The 19,521-nt window shown below is 29.3% G+C and overlaps 1 protein-coding gene across 13 annotated transcripts in view; it reads right to left on the bottom strand.

Moving 5' to 3' along the window:
* Positions 1–19,521, bottom strand: part of LOC129959554 (uncharacterized) — a 132,051-nt gene that overhangs the window by 101,807 nt on the left and 10,723 nt on the right. For all 13 annotated transcript variants that reach the window (XM_056072451.1, XM_056072449.1, XM_056072452.1 and 10 more), the window contains exons 2-3: positions 10,238–10,324; positions 4,560–5,360 (exon numbers count right to left, since the gene is read on the bottom strand). In XM_056072451.1, the coding sequence (XP_055928426.1) occupies positions 4,560–5,360; positions 10,238–10,324 (888 nt within the window). The remainder of the gene's footprint in view (positions 1–4,559; positions 5,361–10,237; positions 10,325–19,521) is intronic.

Below are 19,521 nucleotides of genomic sequence, written 5' to 3'. Positions count from 1 at the left end.
ATGACAGGAAATCTTTAAATTAAAGTATTTAATATAAATTTGAAGGAGAAGGAGACTTGGTGAGGCTGGCGAGAGCAAAAGGATTAGCTAGGAACGAACCTGAGGAGAAAGACCAGAGAAAAAAAACTAACCACACTATCAATGCTATGCAATTAGAATGCAAGAAGCTGTTTTTGTAAGTATAAAGATGGTAAACTGTGCAATTCAGGAAAAGAGATGTTATCTAAAAAGGATTGCCTGAGTACTTTTTATTTTCAAGGAGGGATATTGAGGAATTTTTCTGATAATAGTGTTTCTAATATTTGGTAGATTATAAAAGAAGTTTTTGGAGAGTTAGATAATAAAACCTTTAACACAGGGTATTTTTAGGACTTGTCTAATACAATCATTACACATAAATCATCTCACATTAGGCATCATTTAGAGGGTTTTATTTTCCATATTTTAAATTTTCTGAAATTGTGCGTCTGAAATTATCATATACCGAACAAGTGTAAGTTAAAACTGGACACAAATAGGACTGGTAGTTGAGCACTTATTTCTAAACAATTTGGAATTATGGCAAATGAAGGAATATTGATTTCTGAATGCTTTATTAATTTTTTTCATACATCATTTCAGTGGGAGAAGTAAATTAGTCTTTTATATAAGGTGATTGATTCTCAAATATTTAATTTCGTTTTTCCAGGAATCAGTCAAAATTCAATTTCACAACAATTCTTAAAACTTTTGAAAAAATGATTGCTTTGGTTTTGTCAACATGTTTTAGTATTTTCCACTTTGAGGCCAGGATTCAAGTTTGAAGGAGGGGGTACATACAGCCTTGGGCAAGAATATCCGTGTTATCAGCATACAGACTAAGGGTTATGTTGCATTGTCTAGGGATGTTGCTCATGAAAAGCAGGAAAATCCAAGAGACTAAAATTTTGCCCTCAGGAATTCCAGTATGAATTTTCTTTGGGAATGAGTTGGAATTTGATATGTTAATAAATTAGCAATCTTCAAGATAGAAGTGAATGATTGATATGATGCAATTAGGAAAATTATACACAATTAATTTGTGGATTAGTCCTCGAGTCCAAACTTTGGTAATCATAAGGAAAATTGCAACAGTGGCTAAATTGCAGGACTTTCCTTCAATGACGTATTGAGCAATTCAAAAGAGTTGGTGAACAGTAGAGAGTTGCATAATGAACCCAAATTATTAAGGGACGGAGATTTTAATAAAATGGCATGTTTAAGACATCTGGTTAAAATTGGTTTTTCTCCCAGTTTACTAAGAGCAGGTAAAAGTGATAGCCTGCAATTGACAGCTTTAGTGGAATTCTTGGCAGGTTCGAGGATTGAAAGAATCCTGGCCATTTTCCAACACTTGGGAATATATTTTAGTGAAAACATATAAATAAAAAGGTTAACAAGTTTAAGGAGGGGCTTTAAAGACATGTTATCGAGTCCGGAGTCTTTCCTGATTTTAGTATTTTTCATGAAGTCTAATTATTTCTAAGTTACTTTCTGATATTTAATAGGGCGAGGGGTTTTGTAAAAACTTTATACTGATGTTCTTACTTCTTCACAGTAAAAGGGTCTCCAAAATTATGTACTTGAAATTGAGTTTTTAAATGGCTTGCAATTAATTTAGCTCTTTCTAAATCAGTTTGCATGTGAGAATATTTCCAGGATAGGTTAGTTCAGGAATATTAACTTTCTTTGTTTTAAAATATTTTGCTCTCCGTCAGATGAAACCATCAGTGGTGTTTGAGTTACTCTATACTGAGAGCATAAGTGTCCCAAGTTTATTAATTAAAGGATCTGCGACATCAGGCTTGAGTTCTATTTTAATTATTTTTGTTAGTGGTGTTTCATTTGTTCCTTCTTCAATCAATTTCTTTCAGATTTACTTTTTTTGAAGGTGGTGAGGAAAAATAATTCCTCAGATTCTTTAGTGGGACATAGGCTATTTTGATAAGCTTCTTGTAAATCAGATGTGAATTTAAGGACTTCTTTTTCAAAATCTCTTATGGAAGGGGGGGGGTTGAAATTTGTTATTAAGAAAGATGCGGAAGTTATTCCAATGGATGAACTTGGCATAGTTTTAGTAAGAAAATTGTGAAGCTGAAATTAAATTTTAGAAATATGGAATTGTGATATTTCTTCATGTTCAAAGTATTTAAAATATATCTTTTACAGGTTTTTTTCAAAAGTACATAAATATATTGCTTGCTTATCTGTTTTGCAAATAATGATAATATAAAGACAGAAGTTTAATTTCCTTATTTTGCATGCTACATTATTTTTTGTATTAAAATAGAAAGAAATTCGGATTATAAAACAAAAATGAAAAAATATCTGCTACTTTAACAGTAACTCGTATCTATAACTTCAATGTTATTATATTTACGTATTATCATCCATGTTATTAGTTCAGAATTCCTTTTCTTGTCTTTCTTCAGAATTCTTTGTATTATTGTAAGGAAAATGCTTAAAATATTTTTAAAAATTGATACAGAAAAAAATTGTTATCACTGAAAAGATAATATTTTAAAAATAATGTAAAAATCATTTTAAATTTAATATTTTTGAAAGTTACCACAGAAAAATACCAAAGTTTTGATTAATTTTTTATCAAATTTTAATTAAAATTGCCAAAAATTTGCAGAAAGATGTACATTTTCAACCTCCAAAGTATATGTGAAAAGCTTCGTTTCTATGTCAAAAAGTCTAGCCAATAAAGTGCCAACATTCAGATGCACAAAGAAACACGTTCATTTTTATTATAAGCAAAGATGATTTTGTCCTTATTGGAATTTATGTACATAATCATGTGAATGTCTAAGATATATTCTGGATTTAAAAGACAGAGCATTAAATGTAAAAATGATATCACTAATATTTTTTGTTCACTAGTAAAAAATTATAAATTTGAAATTCAATAAATTGACCTTATTGAAGTTTACGTTTTCTTTTGAAAAATCATTTCATTACATGAAGGAATGATGGTATAGTTTGAATATTAAAATTGTTTCCGAAACGATGAAATGCCATACATAAAATACAATTTCATGTCCAATATTGATCCCTCTACTAAAAGATAAATAATATTTTTATAATTAATTGACAGAAAAAGTGGAAAGTTTTTATTATCCCAAATACAAGTTATTTTGGAAAGTGCATATTAATTAAATGTACATTAACAAAAAAAAAACTAATAGTCCAGTAAAAAAATTACAAAATTGCTATACACCGAAAAATTTTGATTAATATTTGAACAGTATATTTCAAGTTGATCTGTTCATTGTCCAGGCCTACAAATGATCATTAATGGTATATCTAGGTGTCAAAAGCTTTCATATAAATAACAAATTGGTAAAAATAACCAACTGGCGGGGATGGAGGTTTGATTCTGCAATTTTTTGAATTATTGAAAATATAGATTTCCTCATTTCAAATATATATATGATAAGAACCTTGCTGTATTTTACCTGCAAAATCCTACTATTAACAAGCATTAACAGATTGTTTAAAATAAACATTTTTACTTTTTTGAATATGAAATATGAAAAGAGATAACATTGTAATCGTCAAAAAATTTTAACTCATGAGTTTGGCAAATCTCCATTTTCAGACCTCTCCAAAACCTAAAAGTATTTTTTTGGCATTATATTTATACGTCTATCTGTGAATATAATAACTCTAAGATACTTGGAGCTAGACAGGTGAAATTTGGTACATGCACTTGACACCATATTTGTACAGTTTTATTAAATTTTCAATGAAATCCATTCAAAGGAAATTTTCTGGCTGACCATGTACAAGAGAGCAGGATAACTACAAAACATTACGATCTAGATAGATAAAATTTGGTATACAAGTTTAGAATCTATAATGCCAATTCCACTAAAATTTTTAACCAAATCTGTCAAAGGGTTCATCATCTGTCAATTTATACTTTTTCATGTAAATGCAATTACTTAAATAAATGAAATTTGATATGTGATCTTATGACTACAACTGTACTTCAATATCAAATTGTATTTGAATCGGTCGGAAAAATAATATCCACAGTACATATTATTCAGTTTTCAGGATTTTTTATACTAACTGTATGCACAGGATCAATCACAAAAAAAATACTGAAGATCAAAAGGCATTGGCAGTTTTACCCAAGGTCCACATATGTGAGAGGAGAGGAACACCACCATTATTACAGAATTTGCAAGAAAAATTTTTGGGAGACGACTTCCACTCATTAAATTTGACATCATTTTTCCCACTAACAGATTTTTAAAAACAACAGAAACACATTCAGCAATTTCACAAGCTGCCCCCACAAAGGGGAGAAAAAAAGAAAAAGAAAAAAAAAAAAAAAACTGAAAACTTTTCAGTTTAAATTTTAGGTAAGTGGTACATAAAAATATTCATCAACCAGGAATCTTTTCCTTTTGATTTGTTATATTTAGAAATAATGTTTCCACATAAGTGTCAAAAAATTTTTCTTAATACAATAAGCAAATATTACTTTCACTGTCACAAAAAACGGATCGGTAAAATTCCTTTCTTACCTTTCTGCAAAAGTGTTTCGATACTGTCCGAACTTGATATCTTCTGTCTTTTATTCTCTCTGTGAGAATGTGCCGATGAATGACCTTCTTGGGGAGAAAGTGCACGTGAAGGACCTTCTAGGGGAGAAAGAGCACGCGAAGGACCTGCTTGGGGAGAAAGTGCACGCGAAGGACCTGCTTTGGGAGAATGGGCAGGCGAATGACTTCCTTTTGAAGAATGGCCAGGCGAATGACCTCCTTTTGGAGAATGGCCAGGCGAATGACCTCCTATTGGAGAATGGGCAGGCGAATCGCCTCCTTTGGGAGAATGGGCAGGCGAATCACCTCCTTTGGGAGAATGGGCAGGCGAATCACCTCCTTTGGGAGAATGGGCAGACGAATCACCTCCTTTGGGAGAATGGGCAGACGAATGACCTGCTTTGGGAGAATGGGCAGACGAATGACCTGCTTTGGGAGAATGGGCAGACGAATGACCTGCTTTGGGAAAATGGGCAGACGAATGACCTGCTTTGGGATAACGGGCAGACGAATGACCTGCTTTGGGATAACGGGCAGACGAATGACCTGCTTTGGGATAACGGGCAGACGAATGGCCTGCTTTGGGAAAATGGCCAGACGAATGACCTGCTTTGAGAGAATGGGCACGCGAATGGCCTCCTTTGGGAGAATGGGCAGGCGAATGACCTCCTTTGGGAGAATGGGCAGGCGAATGACCTCCTTTGGGAGAATGGGCACTCGAATGATGTTCCTTGCAATACTGTGGAGACAAACGGCGTTTTTTGCAAGGCCGTGCAGATGAACCTGTGAAGAATATAACATGAGGTCAGAACAATCCACCAAAAAACAAATTTGTGAACAAAAAGTCAACTTTTTAGCCAACAATATAAGACATAATATAACAATCTATAACTACATTACTACATTAATTATAAAAATACGTATAACAAAAAAATTCAAAGTATTTACTTTTTAAGGGAATAGTTCTTTCTGAGATTGTTTCCATGAAACAGCAGAATACTCAAAAATAAAGTTAAGATTTCATTCCTGAAATATTCTAGTTTACATCTGCATTCAGAGTGAGGTGAGAAATTGCAATAGAATTATGCTATGTTTCAATTGAATATTTTTAGATCAAATATTTTTGATAGAAAAAAATAGCAGCCTTTAGAAATGGTCAGACTATTAAAAAAGTTATCTTGTCTTACTTCTGAACTTCAGTAAAGGACTTTTCAAAAGTTTCACATTTCAAAAATTTAATTAAAATCTGCTTTTAACCTATATGCAAAAATAAAAATTTTCAGCTTCTAAGAAATTAAAATTAATTAAGAAAGAAATTAAAGAAAAACCCAATTATACATTTTACAAAGAAATAAAAATGATTTAACAATTCATAATTTTCATAAAAATGGAATCAAATTTCAGAGGTTAAAAAGATACTCGCTTTTTAGTTAAAAGCAAATGGCAGCTCCTACATTTTCAAAAAATATTTTTTTGAGCCAGCACAAAACAATAAATCGCATTGCCCCATAATTTATTAACACTCATCAAATGAAGAATCTTATTTAAAGCAAAGAAAAACCTTTATTATGACAATGTTAACAGCAGTAAAACCACATGATTCATTCAAGGGAGCAATGATATTATACTCTGTTAGCAAAAATATAGACAAAAACATAAAATGCAATTCATGGCAAAAATAAGAATGGGATGATTTTTTTTTAAATTTTTTTTTCCCCTTCATGTGTGCATAATTATAAACATTACATGAACCACAAGTTACGGTTAAATTAATAGAAAAATAACGAAGACTTAATTGATTTAGAAAAACAGAAAATAGGGTATGGCATGATTATAGACAATACTTGTTTTCTGGATTGTATTTAAGGTACAGCAATACAGTTACAAATGTTCATATTGAATTCTGTCTCCATTATTTTTAGTCACTCCAAATAGATGGTTTTCTATCAAAAGTACTAAGTTTTGCAATACCTCTGAGCTCAGTTTATATTATACTTGCTCTACTGTTGCTTTAAGGTCCTTGGTCGAAAAATATCAGCTTCCATTTTCATATGCATTTTGTGCTAAATATCCTCGCAAGTTCTCCATTGGATTTAGTCAGGATTAAGTAATGGCCAGTCCATGACACTGATATTATTCATGTTGAACCAAATATTCGTCAAATTAGATACATGAAAAGGCACCCTGTCCTGTTAAAATACACAGTTTGGTCCTCTCAACAAATCCTGTAGTAGAATAAAATGGTTCTCTAATATTTGCTGATAGGCCTGGGAATTCCTTTTCTTACTACAAATTGCCAGAAATGTTTGTACATTAAATTCAAAACTACTCAGTCATTACCCACCCTCCAGCTTGCTTTTCCTAAAAAAAAACTTCTTGGTTCACTTTTTAAAACATGCCACTGAAATTTATAACCATAATGTCCATTCAAATTCCATTTTTTCTCACCACTAAATGTGGTTGACAGCCATTTATTCCTTTTCCATTTTCTTTGCACAGTTTAAACATCCAGTTTTAAGGAGTACTTTTAAGCATGGTTACTTTAACATTTCCTTGAAAGTTTTTTTTTGTTTAGATTCCAGCATTCTGTGAATGATATTTTTTGACACTCCAAATTTGTAAACAATTTGCCACAATGATACACTTTTTCTAGATGTCATCCATGGATTGATTCTGTCACTATGCATACATGTCATTCTTTGATGACCTAGTCTTTTCTTACTAGACCACTTGTCAGCATTAAACAAAATTATGCAAGTACTTTGTAAAGATTGCTTAAAAATCTTAGATATATCTTTTGGTGCCTATCAGATATCAACTTTAAGCTTAAATACAAAATTTTGATGATCTTCGCCTTCTAAATCTCTTCAATTCTGGGGCCATTCTCAACCTTTTATTTGTAGTTGCATACTTTTAATGATTTCAAAATTTGGCGGCACACAAAGAAAAAATTTTTTAAAGTTATTTACTTACTTATAATACACTATATGAGATAGTTTATAATAATAATTTTGAATGTAAAATAATATAATATGTACTACAAAAACAACAGTACATTTATTAAGGGATGAATTACAAGGTAATAATATGAATACTTTTAATGAAAAATTTTAACTTGATGTTTTTTTGATAATTTCATTTATATTTGGTCGTAAAGATGACAATGCTACTCTCGCATTGTCTTCTACATTTAACAGTCTCAATCTTTTTTCTTTCTTTTTTTCCCCGTTTTTATGTCGGTTAATACTGAAAATCCGCATTCCCACAAATAATATGCAGAAAATTGTAATAATATTTTTAAAGCTTTTTTTGTCTATCGTGGGATAATCGCATCTAATGTTGATACAAAATGAATTAATTGATTCTTCTGAATATTTTAAAATTAAATCTCGATTAATAGAAATAATATTCTTCCTCTTCATTCAAAGTTAAATACAGAAGTATTCGTTATCACAAATGGATTACATCAGCAGGATCAAATTTTTTTATAAATAATGAATAATTCTCTCCTCTAATGTTGTCAAATGGTCAATAACAATTTTATGAGTAGTTGCATTAAAATCTTTTGGGACTGATTCAAACTTTTCCAAATTGCCTTCCTGAGCTTTATTCTTCCATAAAACTATTTCTTTTTGGAATCCCACCAGTTTATCTGTTGAGTTTAATATATTTACTTCGTTCCATCTGTTAGTAAAATGATAAAATAAAATTATTCTCATACTTCTTATTCACTTCTTTTATACATTATTTGGAGTCCTTCCTTTATACATTTTTTGAGTGGAGGTGGGGATAATGGGAACACTTGAAATTTCTTCATGTGGGGTAAAAATTCCACTTTATGAAAGATTACAGTTATCAAAGATAAAAATAGTTAAACTATTTTTCGGGAAAACAGCTTTTAACTTTTGTAAAATCAACAGTTTTCTTTTATAGTGTATTTTAATTTAAACAAACTTTACTCATAATTAAAAAAAGCATTATAATTTTTACTATATACATTTCTAAAATTTGGTGGCACAGTGCCAAAGTACAGTGGCTAAGAATCACTGCTCTAGGGATTTTGTTGAATTTATAAAAGCATCAATTTGATAGTCGAACAAGCCAAAAAATTATTCCAAGCAAATAAAAGTCAGAAAAACAGGCAATAAATACTTTCAAGAAATGTAAATAATCATCAGATGAATACAACTAATAGCATTTCTAAGTAAAGTTAGACGATCTCTATATTTATAGAACAGGCTATTTTTAATTTTTAAAAAAATATTGACAGTTATTTTCTAAAATTTCTATAATAAAACTGAATAAATCAATTAAAATATATATCTGGATCATTTCTGAAAACACATGAAAAGTATTTTAGCTGGGGATGTCATTTTTTATTTGTGTCTATATTTTTGGGACAGGGTGTATTTTGAATTTCATTTCAATAAAAATAATTGTTCCAAATTGGACCCAAAACAGATTTCTTAAAAATTACTAATACTAAAGAAATAATGCATTCAGACAAAATTGATATTGTTGAAAAGCTAACTTTTTTAAAACACTTAAAGACCGTATAAATGTAATTTTTGTGCAATAATATGCTTTGACGTTATGACAGAAATAATTTTATTAATAAATTTTTATTGAAATGTCTAATAAAAATTTTGAAAAATTCATTCTTAGTGGGCCTTTAATATAAAGTTAAATTTTATGCTCCTAACTTCTATAGTTTATGCTACACATTGCTCAGTCAATCCAGATGAAACTTTACACAAATTTGTATAGAAAAATCACAGGAAAATAAAACTCTATAAGGGTCAAAAAAAGAGAAAAAGTGAAAATCGTTACAAAATTGTAAAATATGAACCCTGAAGAATAGGTGTTTTTCAATTTATTATTATTATTATCCATTATTTCAAAATTGTTAAGCCCCCGATGTAGCAGAATTTTTTTTATATAAAAACTACAATTTGGTGAGATTGGTCCAACAAATAATAATCTTGTAATGACTGTAATTAAAAAATACTTCAAAAGAAATTATGAACATTGAAAACTTGTGGTTTCAAGTTAAAATTCCAAATAAGATTTTTACGTGATTGACTAAAATACACATTTAAATGATTTACAATTAAAAATAATGCAGTAAAATCCCTTTAATATGTCATTCAAAGGATTACTAAATGTACTACAGAGACTTAACTGTAAGCACTTTTACAGTAGCTTCTCCCATGTTCAACATAGTCCTCCCTCTGGAACATCAAATTCATCCAAAATTCATATTTGGTTTGTGGGTACTTTTGAAATAACTGCATGCAAGGGATTAAACATCAAAGATCACAACACATTTACACAAAATTCACAATTTTATGCCAAGGACACCACCATTATTAAAGAGTGAGCATGAAAGCTTTTGCAAGATCACTTCCACTTATTATATTATATTCATTACCAGATTTCTAATATCAACAGAAGCACATTCAACTATTTCATGAGCCAAAAAAAACTGAAAGCAACTGTACAGTTTAAATTCAAGTGTTGCATAAAAATATTCATCAACCAGGAATCTTTCCCTTGTAAACATTTTCTTTTGTTATACTTAGAAATAATGTTTATACATACAATAAGAAAATATTACTTTCAATGTCACAAAAAATAGTTAGCTAAAATTCTTCTCTTACCTTTCTTCAAATGTTTTCGGGTTTTGCCCAATTTTGATTTTTTCTTCCCTTTCTTCTTAAGCGATCTAAAATGTTTCACCGTATAACCTGTGCAGAATATACATCAAGTCAGAACAGTCAACCAAATAACAAATTTATGAACAAAGAGTCAAATTTTTTGGCAACAACGCAAAATATAACAATCTATAATTAATTACAATATTATATTAAATGTAAAATATTTATAACACAAAAGGATTCAAAATATCATATAATTTCTTGTTTTTTTAGAAAGAAAAGTTCTTTCTGAAACAGTTCCATGAGATAGCAGAACAATGAAAAATAAAGTTAGGGTTCCAATCACGATATGTTCTAGTTTACATATGAATTCAGAATGAAATGCCTTACCCATTTAAACTTGTATTTTTGTATTCGGACAGAATTCTACATTTGTATCATTGCTCATGTTGTTTTTAGTGTTCATACACATGTATATATCATCTGTTGAAATAAAAGATTTGTTTGGTAATCAGGCTAATTTAGTTAATGCATCTAGATAAAAACATGATTAGCAATTTGTAAAACATCAGGAATGAAAACCTCCTCAATGATAATTGGCATTTGAATATAAAGTCTTCTGCAAGGTATCTGAATAGATGCAACACATCTTTAAAAAATGAAGGTATGTGCTTACCACATTTTAGTAAAAATTACTTTAACCACATAATATTGTTTCAATGAAATATAATTTAACTGCATTATTCACTCGGATGAATACAGTCATGTGTTTTGAAATTGATTTAGCTTTAAAATAGTTGTATTAACAATACTAAAAATAGCAGGAAATAATCAGGATGTACCAGGGGAAGTGATTTCTAGGGTAACAGTTAAGCTACCAGCTTTATAGAAGAGAAATGTAATAGTTTGATTTATTTAAGCGGAAACCAACTTTAGTGTATCTCAAATAACAATTGCCAATAAAAATATTATTTCATCTCAGTGAACATAGATTCCGATATATTAAGTGAGGGGTCAGATTTATTTATTATTCCATTGGTGACAATAAGTACCAAGTTCAAAAGAAGAGTTGATTTAGGAATTTTCTGATTCACATTCTTAGCAAATCTGCCAACTTTTATTTGACTTCACTTCAGAAAATGTTTTTTAAAAATCTGTGTTACTAATAGTAGAAGGGCATGAGGTTGAAAACTGAATTCGGGATGAGATTTAGTATAATGGTAGTATACATTTAGAATGTTCACTCACGAAAATATTAAAATGCGAGTCAATTTTTAGAAAATGGCCCTCAAACTTTTAGCATAGCTTATATATTAATAATGTGTCACTGTTACCGAGGCACGAATAGCATAGTGGATAAGGCGTAGTATTCACAAGACTCAGGTTCGGTCATAAGGCTAGCCTTTATTTATTTATTTTTTTATTTTTTTCTAAATTGTTTCAAATTAATTTAGCAATTTACAAACAGTTATTTTGTAACAGTTAATATATTTGTAATTTTTTAAGTAAAAATAAATATTAATTCTCCTAACTCTTGGATTATAATTTAATTTTTAAAAGAAAAATAATTATAAATATGAATGTTTTTTTTTAAATATTCAGATTTACTTAAATTAACAATTTAAAAAGGGGTTTCAATTAACGTGATACTTATTTTTGTATGGAAAAATAAATGTATTTTCTCTTATTACATATGTTAGAACATATTTTTTAAAAGAAAAATAATTATGTTCATGTATATGGTTCTTGAATTATAGTTAATTTTCATGTGTTAAAATAATTATAATTTTAACAATAATATTTCAAAATAAACATTTTTATCTCAAAATCTTTAAAAGTTTCGTTTTTTTTGAATTTCAATAAAGATAAATTATTTGTTATAACTCAACGAAACAGCAGTTTTAGCAGGAATTAAATAAAATTATATTGTCAAATATTCTAAAAGTTAATAATCGAAAAGAAAATGCAGAAAGCAGATGTTAAGTTACGGAATGCATAGGCAGATGGTGCAAAATTTTTAGTAACATACAATATGCTTTGTGCGATGCAAAAATTTCTGAAGGGCAAACATTTTTTGCATGTATATAAAATTTGTTTTTTAATCGATTCCTTTAAGATTTCTCTTGTGCATAATCATTATTCATAAACAGTGCAAGTTAGTTCATTATTCAAAAATGTCAAAATATATCTTGTTTAAAATGTTTTTACGATAATGATCATTGTCTCTTGTATGTAATAAAATATTAATGAAATACTTTAAAGATATCAGTAATTTAATTAACATTTATCATCATTTAAGTTATATTTGTAATTATTTTTCCTGCTTAAAAATAAAATTATGTTTCAAGTATTAAGTGAATGAATATTTATTTTGAAACAGAATTATTTTGAGAACATACATATTTGATTGATAAAAGTTACTTTTTAATTAAAACTGTATGTAATTTTATTTAAATTTTTTTTAAGAAAAACGTGTTTATATCTTTTAATTTTTTTTAAATTATACTTTAGATATTAAAAGATACATTTACTTTCCATATAAAAATTAGTATCATATTAATTGAAACTATCTATAAATTGTTGATCTAAATAATTCTGAATATTTAAAAAACGCATTTATATTTTTCTTCTAAAAATTAAATTATAATCCAAAAATTAGGAGAATAAATATTTATTTTTACATAAAAAAATGAAAAACATTAATTAGAACTGTTCGTAAATTGTTAAATTAATTTGAAATAATTTAGAAGAAAAGAGAAGAAATGCTAGCGCAGAACCGAAACCAAATCTCGTGAATACTACATCAGCACCTTATCTACTATACTATTCGCGCCTCGGCAACGCTGACACCTAAACAATGCTAAAAGTTTGAGGGCCATTTTCTCAAAATTGACTCGCTTTTGCGCTTTAACATTTTTGTGAATGATCAACCTAAATCACGGTTGCCACTTAAAACTGGAAAAAAAAAAAATCCCTGCGTTTTCTCTGTACATATATTCAAGACAGAGGAAATACACGAATAGCACTCGTATGCTAGTCAGAATGCAATATAATTTTAAGGAGTGGAAAAAGCAAGAAAAGGAAGCAACAATTTAACATTACTCGAAATAATATACATTAAAAGAAGGTTTATATTTACATACAGATAAAAAAAAACATTCCCTTTATTAATTATCTAGAATTTAGAAAGCCAAAATTTATATATTAAAGAGAGGGGATATATTACCTCTCATGCTCCTTAACTGTAAGTCGCACAAAATGAAGGACATGTTCGAAATAAAACATGAAATATTTTTGTCACCATAATAAAAACAACTTAATGATTACTTAACAAAAAGCGTTACAAAGCAAGATTACTTTTTTTAACTTATTCATTTTTGACAATTCATGTATTTGGGAATCAATTTCCGAAACTTCTGCAGATTTTTCTGCCATCGGTTTCATGAATCCGTAACAAATAAGGTAAGATATTTTTGTACGGCCTAATGTACATTTTTTATCTATTTAACTTTGAGTGGACATACATGAAAATATTTCCAATATATCATTGAATAATGCATTAAAGAACGAATGTGACGCAAAAAGCTTTAATGCCCATAAAAATTCGGTTTTAAATTATTGTTCTTTAATTAAAAGTTCGAAATGAACATTAAATTTGACGTTTCCGGAATTGACATGCCAGCTTTCCTGTATTCCTTTTAGATACTAAGTTCAACATCAACGATGACTCTTCTGAAATGGCAGGCAGTCTTGCATGTTTTCCTCCTTTAGTAAGTGCCTGTTTTCTGATATTCCTTAGGCTTATTGCCTTCTCAGCAGTACGCAACAAATGGATTTTGCGGAACTACTCGAATTCATACAGCAAAATCAAGATTTTTTATCCGACCAATTTGTATTAAATAGATTTTGAGTAACTCATTGTTTTAAAAAAAATCTCTTATCTATTTAGAATAAGCTCCCAGTAATAAACAAATCATTCAGTAAACTCAAATATGGTAGACTAAACACTACCTCGTAGCTTCCGCAGACTAAATTACATTTCTTTGTTCCTGGCACAGAAATGTATTCTATTCTTTCGCGCAGTTACTAAAGTCTCGCGCATGCTCATCAGCTGCTATTCGGGAATCTCATTGAAAAAGAACTGTCTAGCAAATCGAAACTGGACTGATATTTATAGGGGGGGGGGAGCGAAGCGAGTATAAAAGAGGCGAGTTTCAACGGTCACATGGAACACACAATCATTGCACAATGAGATTAGATAGTTACAATTCAAGCAAATTTTTCATGCTTTATTTATTTTAAACCCCCGAAATATCATCTGGAAATAATGTTAAAGCAGTTTTATAATAATTTTAAATACTTCTATAAATTACGTTTAAAAATCATAAAAATAACTGAGGAGCAAATGTATCTGTTCCGTAACTGATTCTAAACACAATTTAATTTTAAGCGGCTTTTATACCATTTGTTCAATTAAGATATTACGGTTAAGATATTAACTATTTCAAATTTAAAATGTAAAGCAGATATGCTTCAAGAAGTAGTTGTATAATTACAATGAAACATTTTTAAACTAAAGTTGTTTTTCAAGAACTGTATTGTGATATTTTTTTTTCCAGTACTGTCCATTTCTGATCAAATGAATTTCTTCTACTGTCAATAACATTCGGTGGTAATCTCATCAAAATTATCTATCAGCTCCTTCCCTAAGCTTTTACAATAAAGTTTAACACAACTGAGGCTGAAAATAATTTGGATTCAAAATCTTTCTATTGGATACCTATATCAAATACAAATTTGGATTTCATAAGGTTATCAAATATAAATAATTCAGCTTAGAAAGCTTTTGGATTTAGAATTCAGCCACTATTTTACCATTTCTATAACAATTTAGCCACAAACAAAATAAACACCTAGAGATGCATAAATCTAACAAAAGACAAAATGAGCACATTTATCTTAATACGTCCTTTGTCGTTAGCCATAAAATTACATGATTTTTTTTTTCATTTCACTTTTTTACTTTAAAAAACGGAATACTGCATTTATTACGAGACAGGTTCAATAGTTGCATAACCGATCAAATGTTCAGTAAAATTAGGGGTAAAATACAACTCTTTTCAGTAAGAATTGCAATATTCATGCAACGAGGGATACTAATCATTAAAAATCTCTAAAAATTGATACTGACGCCTTCGAAGCCCAATTAACAAACCATAAACACCTGTGATTACTTTTTTTTTCTTGGAGGGAAGTCGCTAATCGAACTGCAGATTGCAACACAAGATTCTTATTTTGGACAAGCATCCCACTGTGGCTGGGCATAGCGGTTGTCATGACAACGGATCTTGCGTCAAAGCTCCTTTCGAAAAGCTATTTTTAAAAATCGATCGATCGCTCCTTAGAAATTGAAAACAGTGCCTAGCAACCAGGCTGCTAAACAAGTAAAAGGAAATGCGTTTTACTTTTGATTGTTTGATAAGACTGAAAATTTTTAATTTTTTAAAAACTGAAATTTAAGCAAAACAGATTTTTAACTTTTTCTTTGCTTGATTGCGAAATAAAATATTCTAACATTAAACACTTTGAACTAAAATGCCTGTGTATGACCAAACTAAGCAGCAAAAGTAATAATAATAACAGATGAAAAGTACATGACAGATTTCTCCATTATATTAAATTTGGGATGAAAGTACATCCAAGCGAATACACAGACCGATATACGGATTACATAGAAGGATTTGGTTCAAAATTCTATAGTGGATCTACACTTTGGAAGCTAAAATACTGTTCAGAATTTTATCCATCTACCTCTTGGCGTTTTGAAGTTATGTTTACTTGTTTCTCTGCAGAAAGACTTCCTATGGGTCTATAATTGCGGTGTTATGACGGTGTTATAAAATTTCATCAGACAGTTACCGATTTGACAGACAGGCGTAATCTCAATGTGCTTTTCAGATTCGGAAAATCTGAATGCTGAACTTTTTAATGATCAAAATACTTTCTCTTTGCATACTTCGCATACGTAAAAGGTAATGGGAAAATGCTTCATATTTCATCTATAAAAATGCTTTTTTTTAAAAAATCGTTGATTATATCAAATTTATTTGTTTATCATTTTTTTTATTATTATTATTGTGTCTTCTTACTCCTACATACTTCAAACCAGCCCTCTGAATTGAAATTCAGAGATTCTGATTACTTTAGTTTTTGTTTATAACCTTATCTTCAATGCAGAAAAATCTTTTGTTCTAAAAGAAAAAAAATTTCCGTTATGCAGAACGCGGAGAAGTTCAAGAAAATGAGGAAGGTTTCATTATGACCCTTATAGAATAGAGAGCCATTTTTATTCTAACAAGCTTGAGGCAGAATAACCAAATATCGTCGCTCGGCCATAAAAAACCAAATTAAACAATTAAAACTAGTATCCTATCAAGTTACAGAAAATGGAATCTTCTTCAAAAATCGAATACGATTTAAAGTAAGGGCTTTTAGTATTTTTTTTTTTTTTAATTCCTAGAAAAAAACGTTGTTATATTCAAAATGTTAGGCAGTTCCGAGATGATTTCAAAATTCTAGAATACAAATTCATCATAACCTATGAATTTTGCGGAAATAAATCGTCTAAATAAACATTTATGTAAACAAAGAATAAAAAATTAACAATCAATTAAAAAATACTGCCAAAGATTACACGCCAGATTTAATAAAAACGATATATTCATGCCAAAGATAGATATTCCGAAACTGTTGTTCGTCTATTGCCATCCAATTAATTTCCAATCCATCCTTTAGGTTAATCAATTCTTTTATTTATTGCCTATATTGCAGTACAGCTTTTTGAAACACCAAAAACATATTAAATGTGAAATATCATCTGCTAATTTAAAATTTCCTCTTCTTTCAAAATGTAACATGTCAACAAGCATATATTGAAGCAACAAACAACATATTGAAGAATGTTTTTGCACTTTCCAAATATCTTTTTTCCATAATTCAAAACCATTGCAAAATGAACAATAAATAGTGATGTTCTAAATACAAAATAAGCAATATTATTCATTAGAAAGGGGGAAAACCATCAATCATTACTACTACATGGAAAGAAAACTTCAAATAAATAATCAAAAAGGGTCCTGCTGTTTGAAATATTTCTAGAGAGAATATACTAATAACAAGAAAAAATCTGATAATACATAAATCTATTGTAAATTCTTTATATACATCTGTAGCAACAATAAATAAAATATAAACAAAGGTCAACACTTTAAAAAAACTAAACAGCACAATGCTCATCACTTTTAGAAACAGATAGTAGCACCCATTTGAAAGGTTTAATGACTACATCAAATATAGGTCTATTCACTATTGAAAAAGAAGAGAAGATACACAAATCTGGTTCTTTCAAAGTAAAAAAAAAAGTATAAGACATTTATTACTGTCACAGGGTTCTCCTAGAATGGGAAATTAAAATAAGAAGATAGGAAAAGAAAATCAACTCAACATTCTATCAAAAGAAAGTTTTAAACCCACTATCTACAGAAGAAATTCATTTCTTCGTCCTAATTACTTTCAAAGAGTGAAACATAATCAAGACAAAGGTACAAGACATACTTCAAAAAGTATCACTACATTCCTTAAAAAAATGAAAACTGATGCAGCTGTTACAAATTTACTTTTTCAATATATTTCTACAAACCTATCCTAATATTTCCCCTATGTATGCATGAAAATTGAATGGGATTTTTTGAGCCAGAAATAAAATTACACTAGATTGAAATTGATTTTTAGAAACAGTTACATCAAAAATAATCTTAAGACAGCAATTAGCTAAAGGAAGTTCAAGCAACTTGCAATTTTATTTTTCACATTGCGATGAATTAAAATTAGATTTAGGAATTTATTATTCTTAAATGCATAGATGGTAAAGAAGTTGGATGTCTTAAAAATTTTACTACAGATGGCATTGCACTACATATACGATTTTACTGAAATGAGTTTAAACTGTATTATACTAATAAAAATAATCCAAATCTAATCCACAAAAAAAATCAAAGTTTGAGAAGAGGTATCAATTGCTCAAATAGCTCTTGTTGTCTCTCAAAATCTCTTATCTGATCTCTCTCTGTATAGTAAAACAAAAACTCTGTATAGTAAAATTAATGTAAGTTGTTAATAAAAAGGAGGACTTTCTAACAGTTTTGAAATAAATGATTTATAAACAGCTATAAATCATTCATTTATAGTTTGTAGTAGTAGGATGTAATTAACTTACTAAATGTAGTACAAAAAACTTCACCAGTAAATATTCAACATTTAACTATACTAGCAGGGCAAGCCTTTAGCCAACTGCATCTCTTGCTTCCAACAAGTCTCTCGTAACAGAATGTAACAAGAAAAGAACATATTAAATATAAAATGAAGAATCAGTTTACTTTCAAAATATAAATTTTAGCACTTTTTTATGTTTATAAATTGTTTGTGAACCCACATATTCCATTTATTTTATAGACATCAGTTTTAAGACAGTAAAATGTAACTTTAAAAAAAAAAAAAAAAGAAAAGAAATATGCCCTTTTTGCAAATATCCCATCCGTCTTGGTGCAAGCTCAGCCAGCCATAGAAGTCTCAATGCTCATTGCGGCCCGGAGTTTGCACAGACTAGCAGAGGTTGAAAATTTGTAATATAAAGCACAGGAAACTCCAGCAACTCTCTGGAAAAAGTTCTTAAATTTCTCTCCCACTCGCATCCTGAGGTTCATTTTATCCTATAAAGCCACAAGGGTAACTTTGTAATTCAATGCCTCTGAAATCCAACATCTGTGAAAAAGGGGTTCAAAATAGGCTGATTCTAAATGTATGGAGGGGGAAACCAGTCCTACTTAAACATCACAAAAGCCCTTAAATTTCAACTAGATGATTATTTTGAACTGTTACCAGTGTTACGAGAGAAGATTAAAAACAAGCTTTTTCATTTCAATTCCAAAAAGTGACATGAAATTGAAAAAGAATACTGTGGCATATATATGTAGCAATTTATACATTGAGTCGACTTTTAAAAAGAAATATTAAACCATTATTATTATAATATGGTGTAACTATATAAATGGTTGATTTAACATTTTCAAATCTAATTTATCTACAATCAGAACTCCCTACTATTACTATTATACTATAATATTAAATTATCTAGAATTCAAATTTATTTCACTTAGTTTGAAATAAAGACTACAAATTGTAATTTAAAAAATTCAGAACAGTTTCTATTAGTTAAATATGGCCATACT

The sequence above is a fragment of the Argiope bruennichi genome, chromosome X1 (assembly GCF_947563725.1).
Source record: "Argiope bruennichi chromosome X1, qqArgBrue1.1, whole genome shotgun sequence".
NCBI classification, from domain to species: domain Eukaryota; kingdom Metazoa; phylum Arthropoda; class Arachnida; order Araneae; family Araneidae; genus Argiope; species Argiope bruennichi.
Note: the sequence above shows the minus strand (reverse complement) of the source record. Positions and strands in the feature narration are given on the sequence as shown.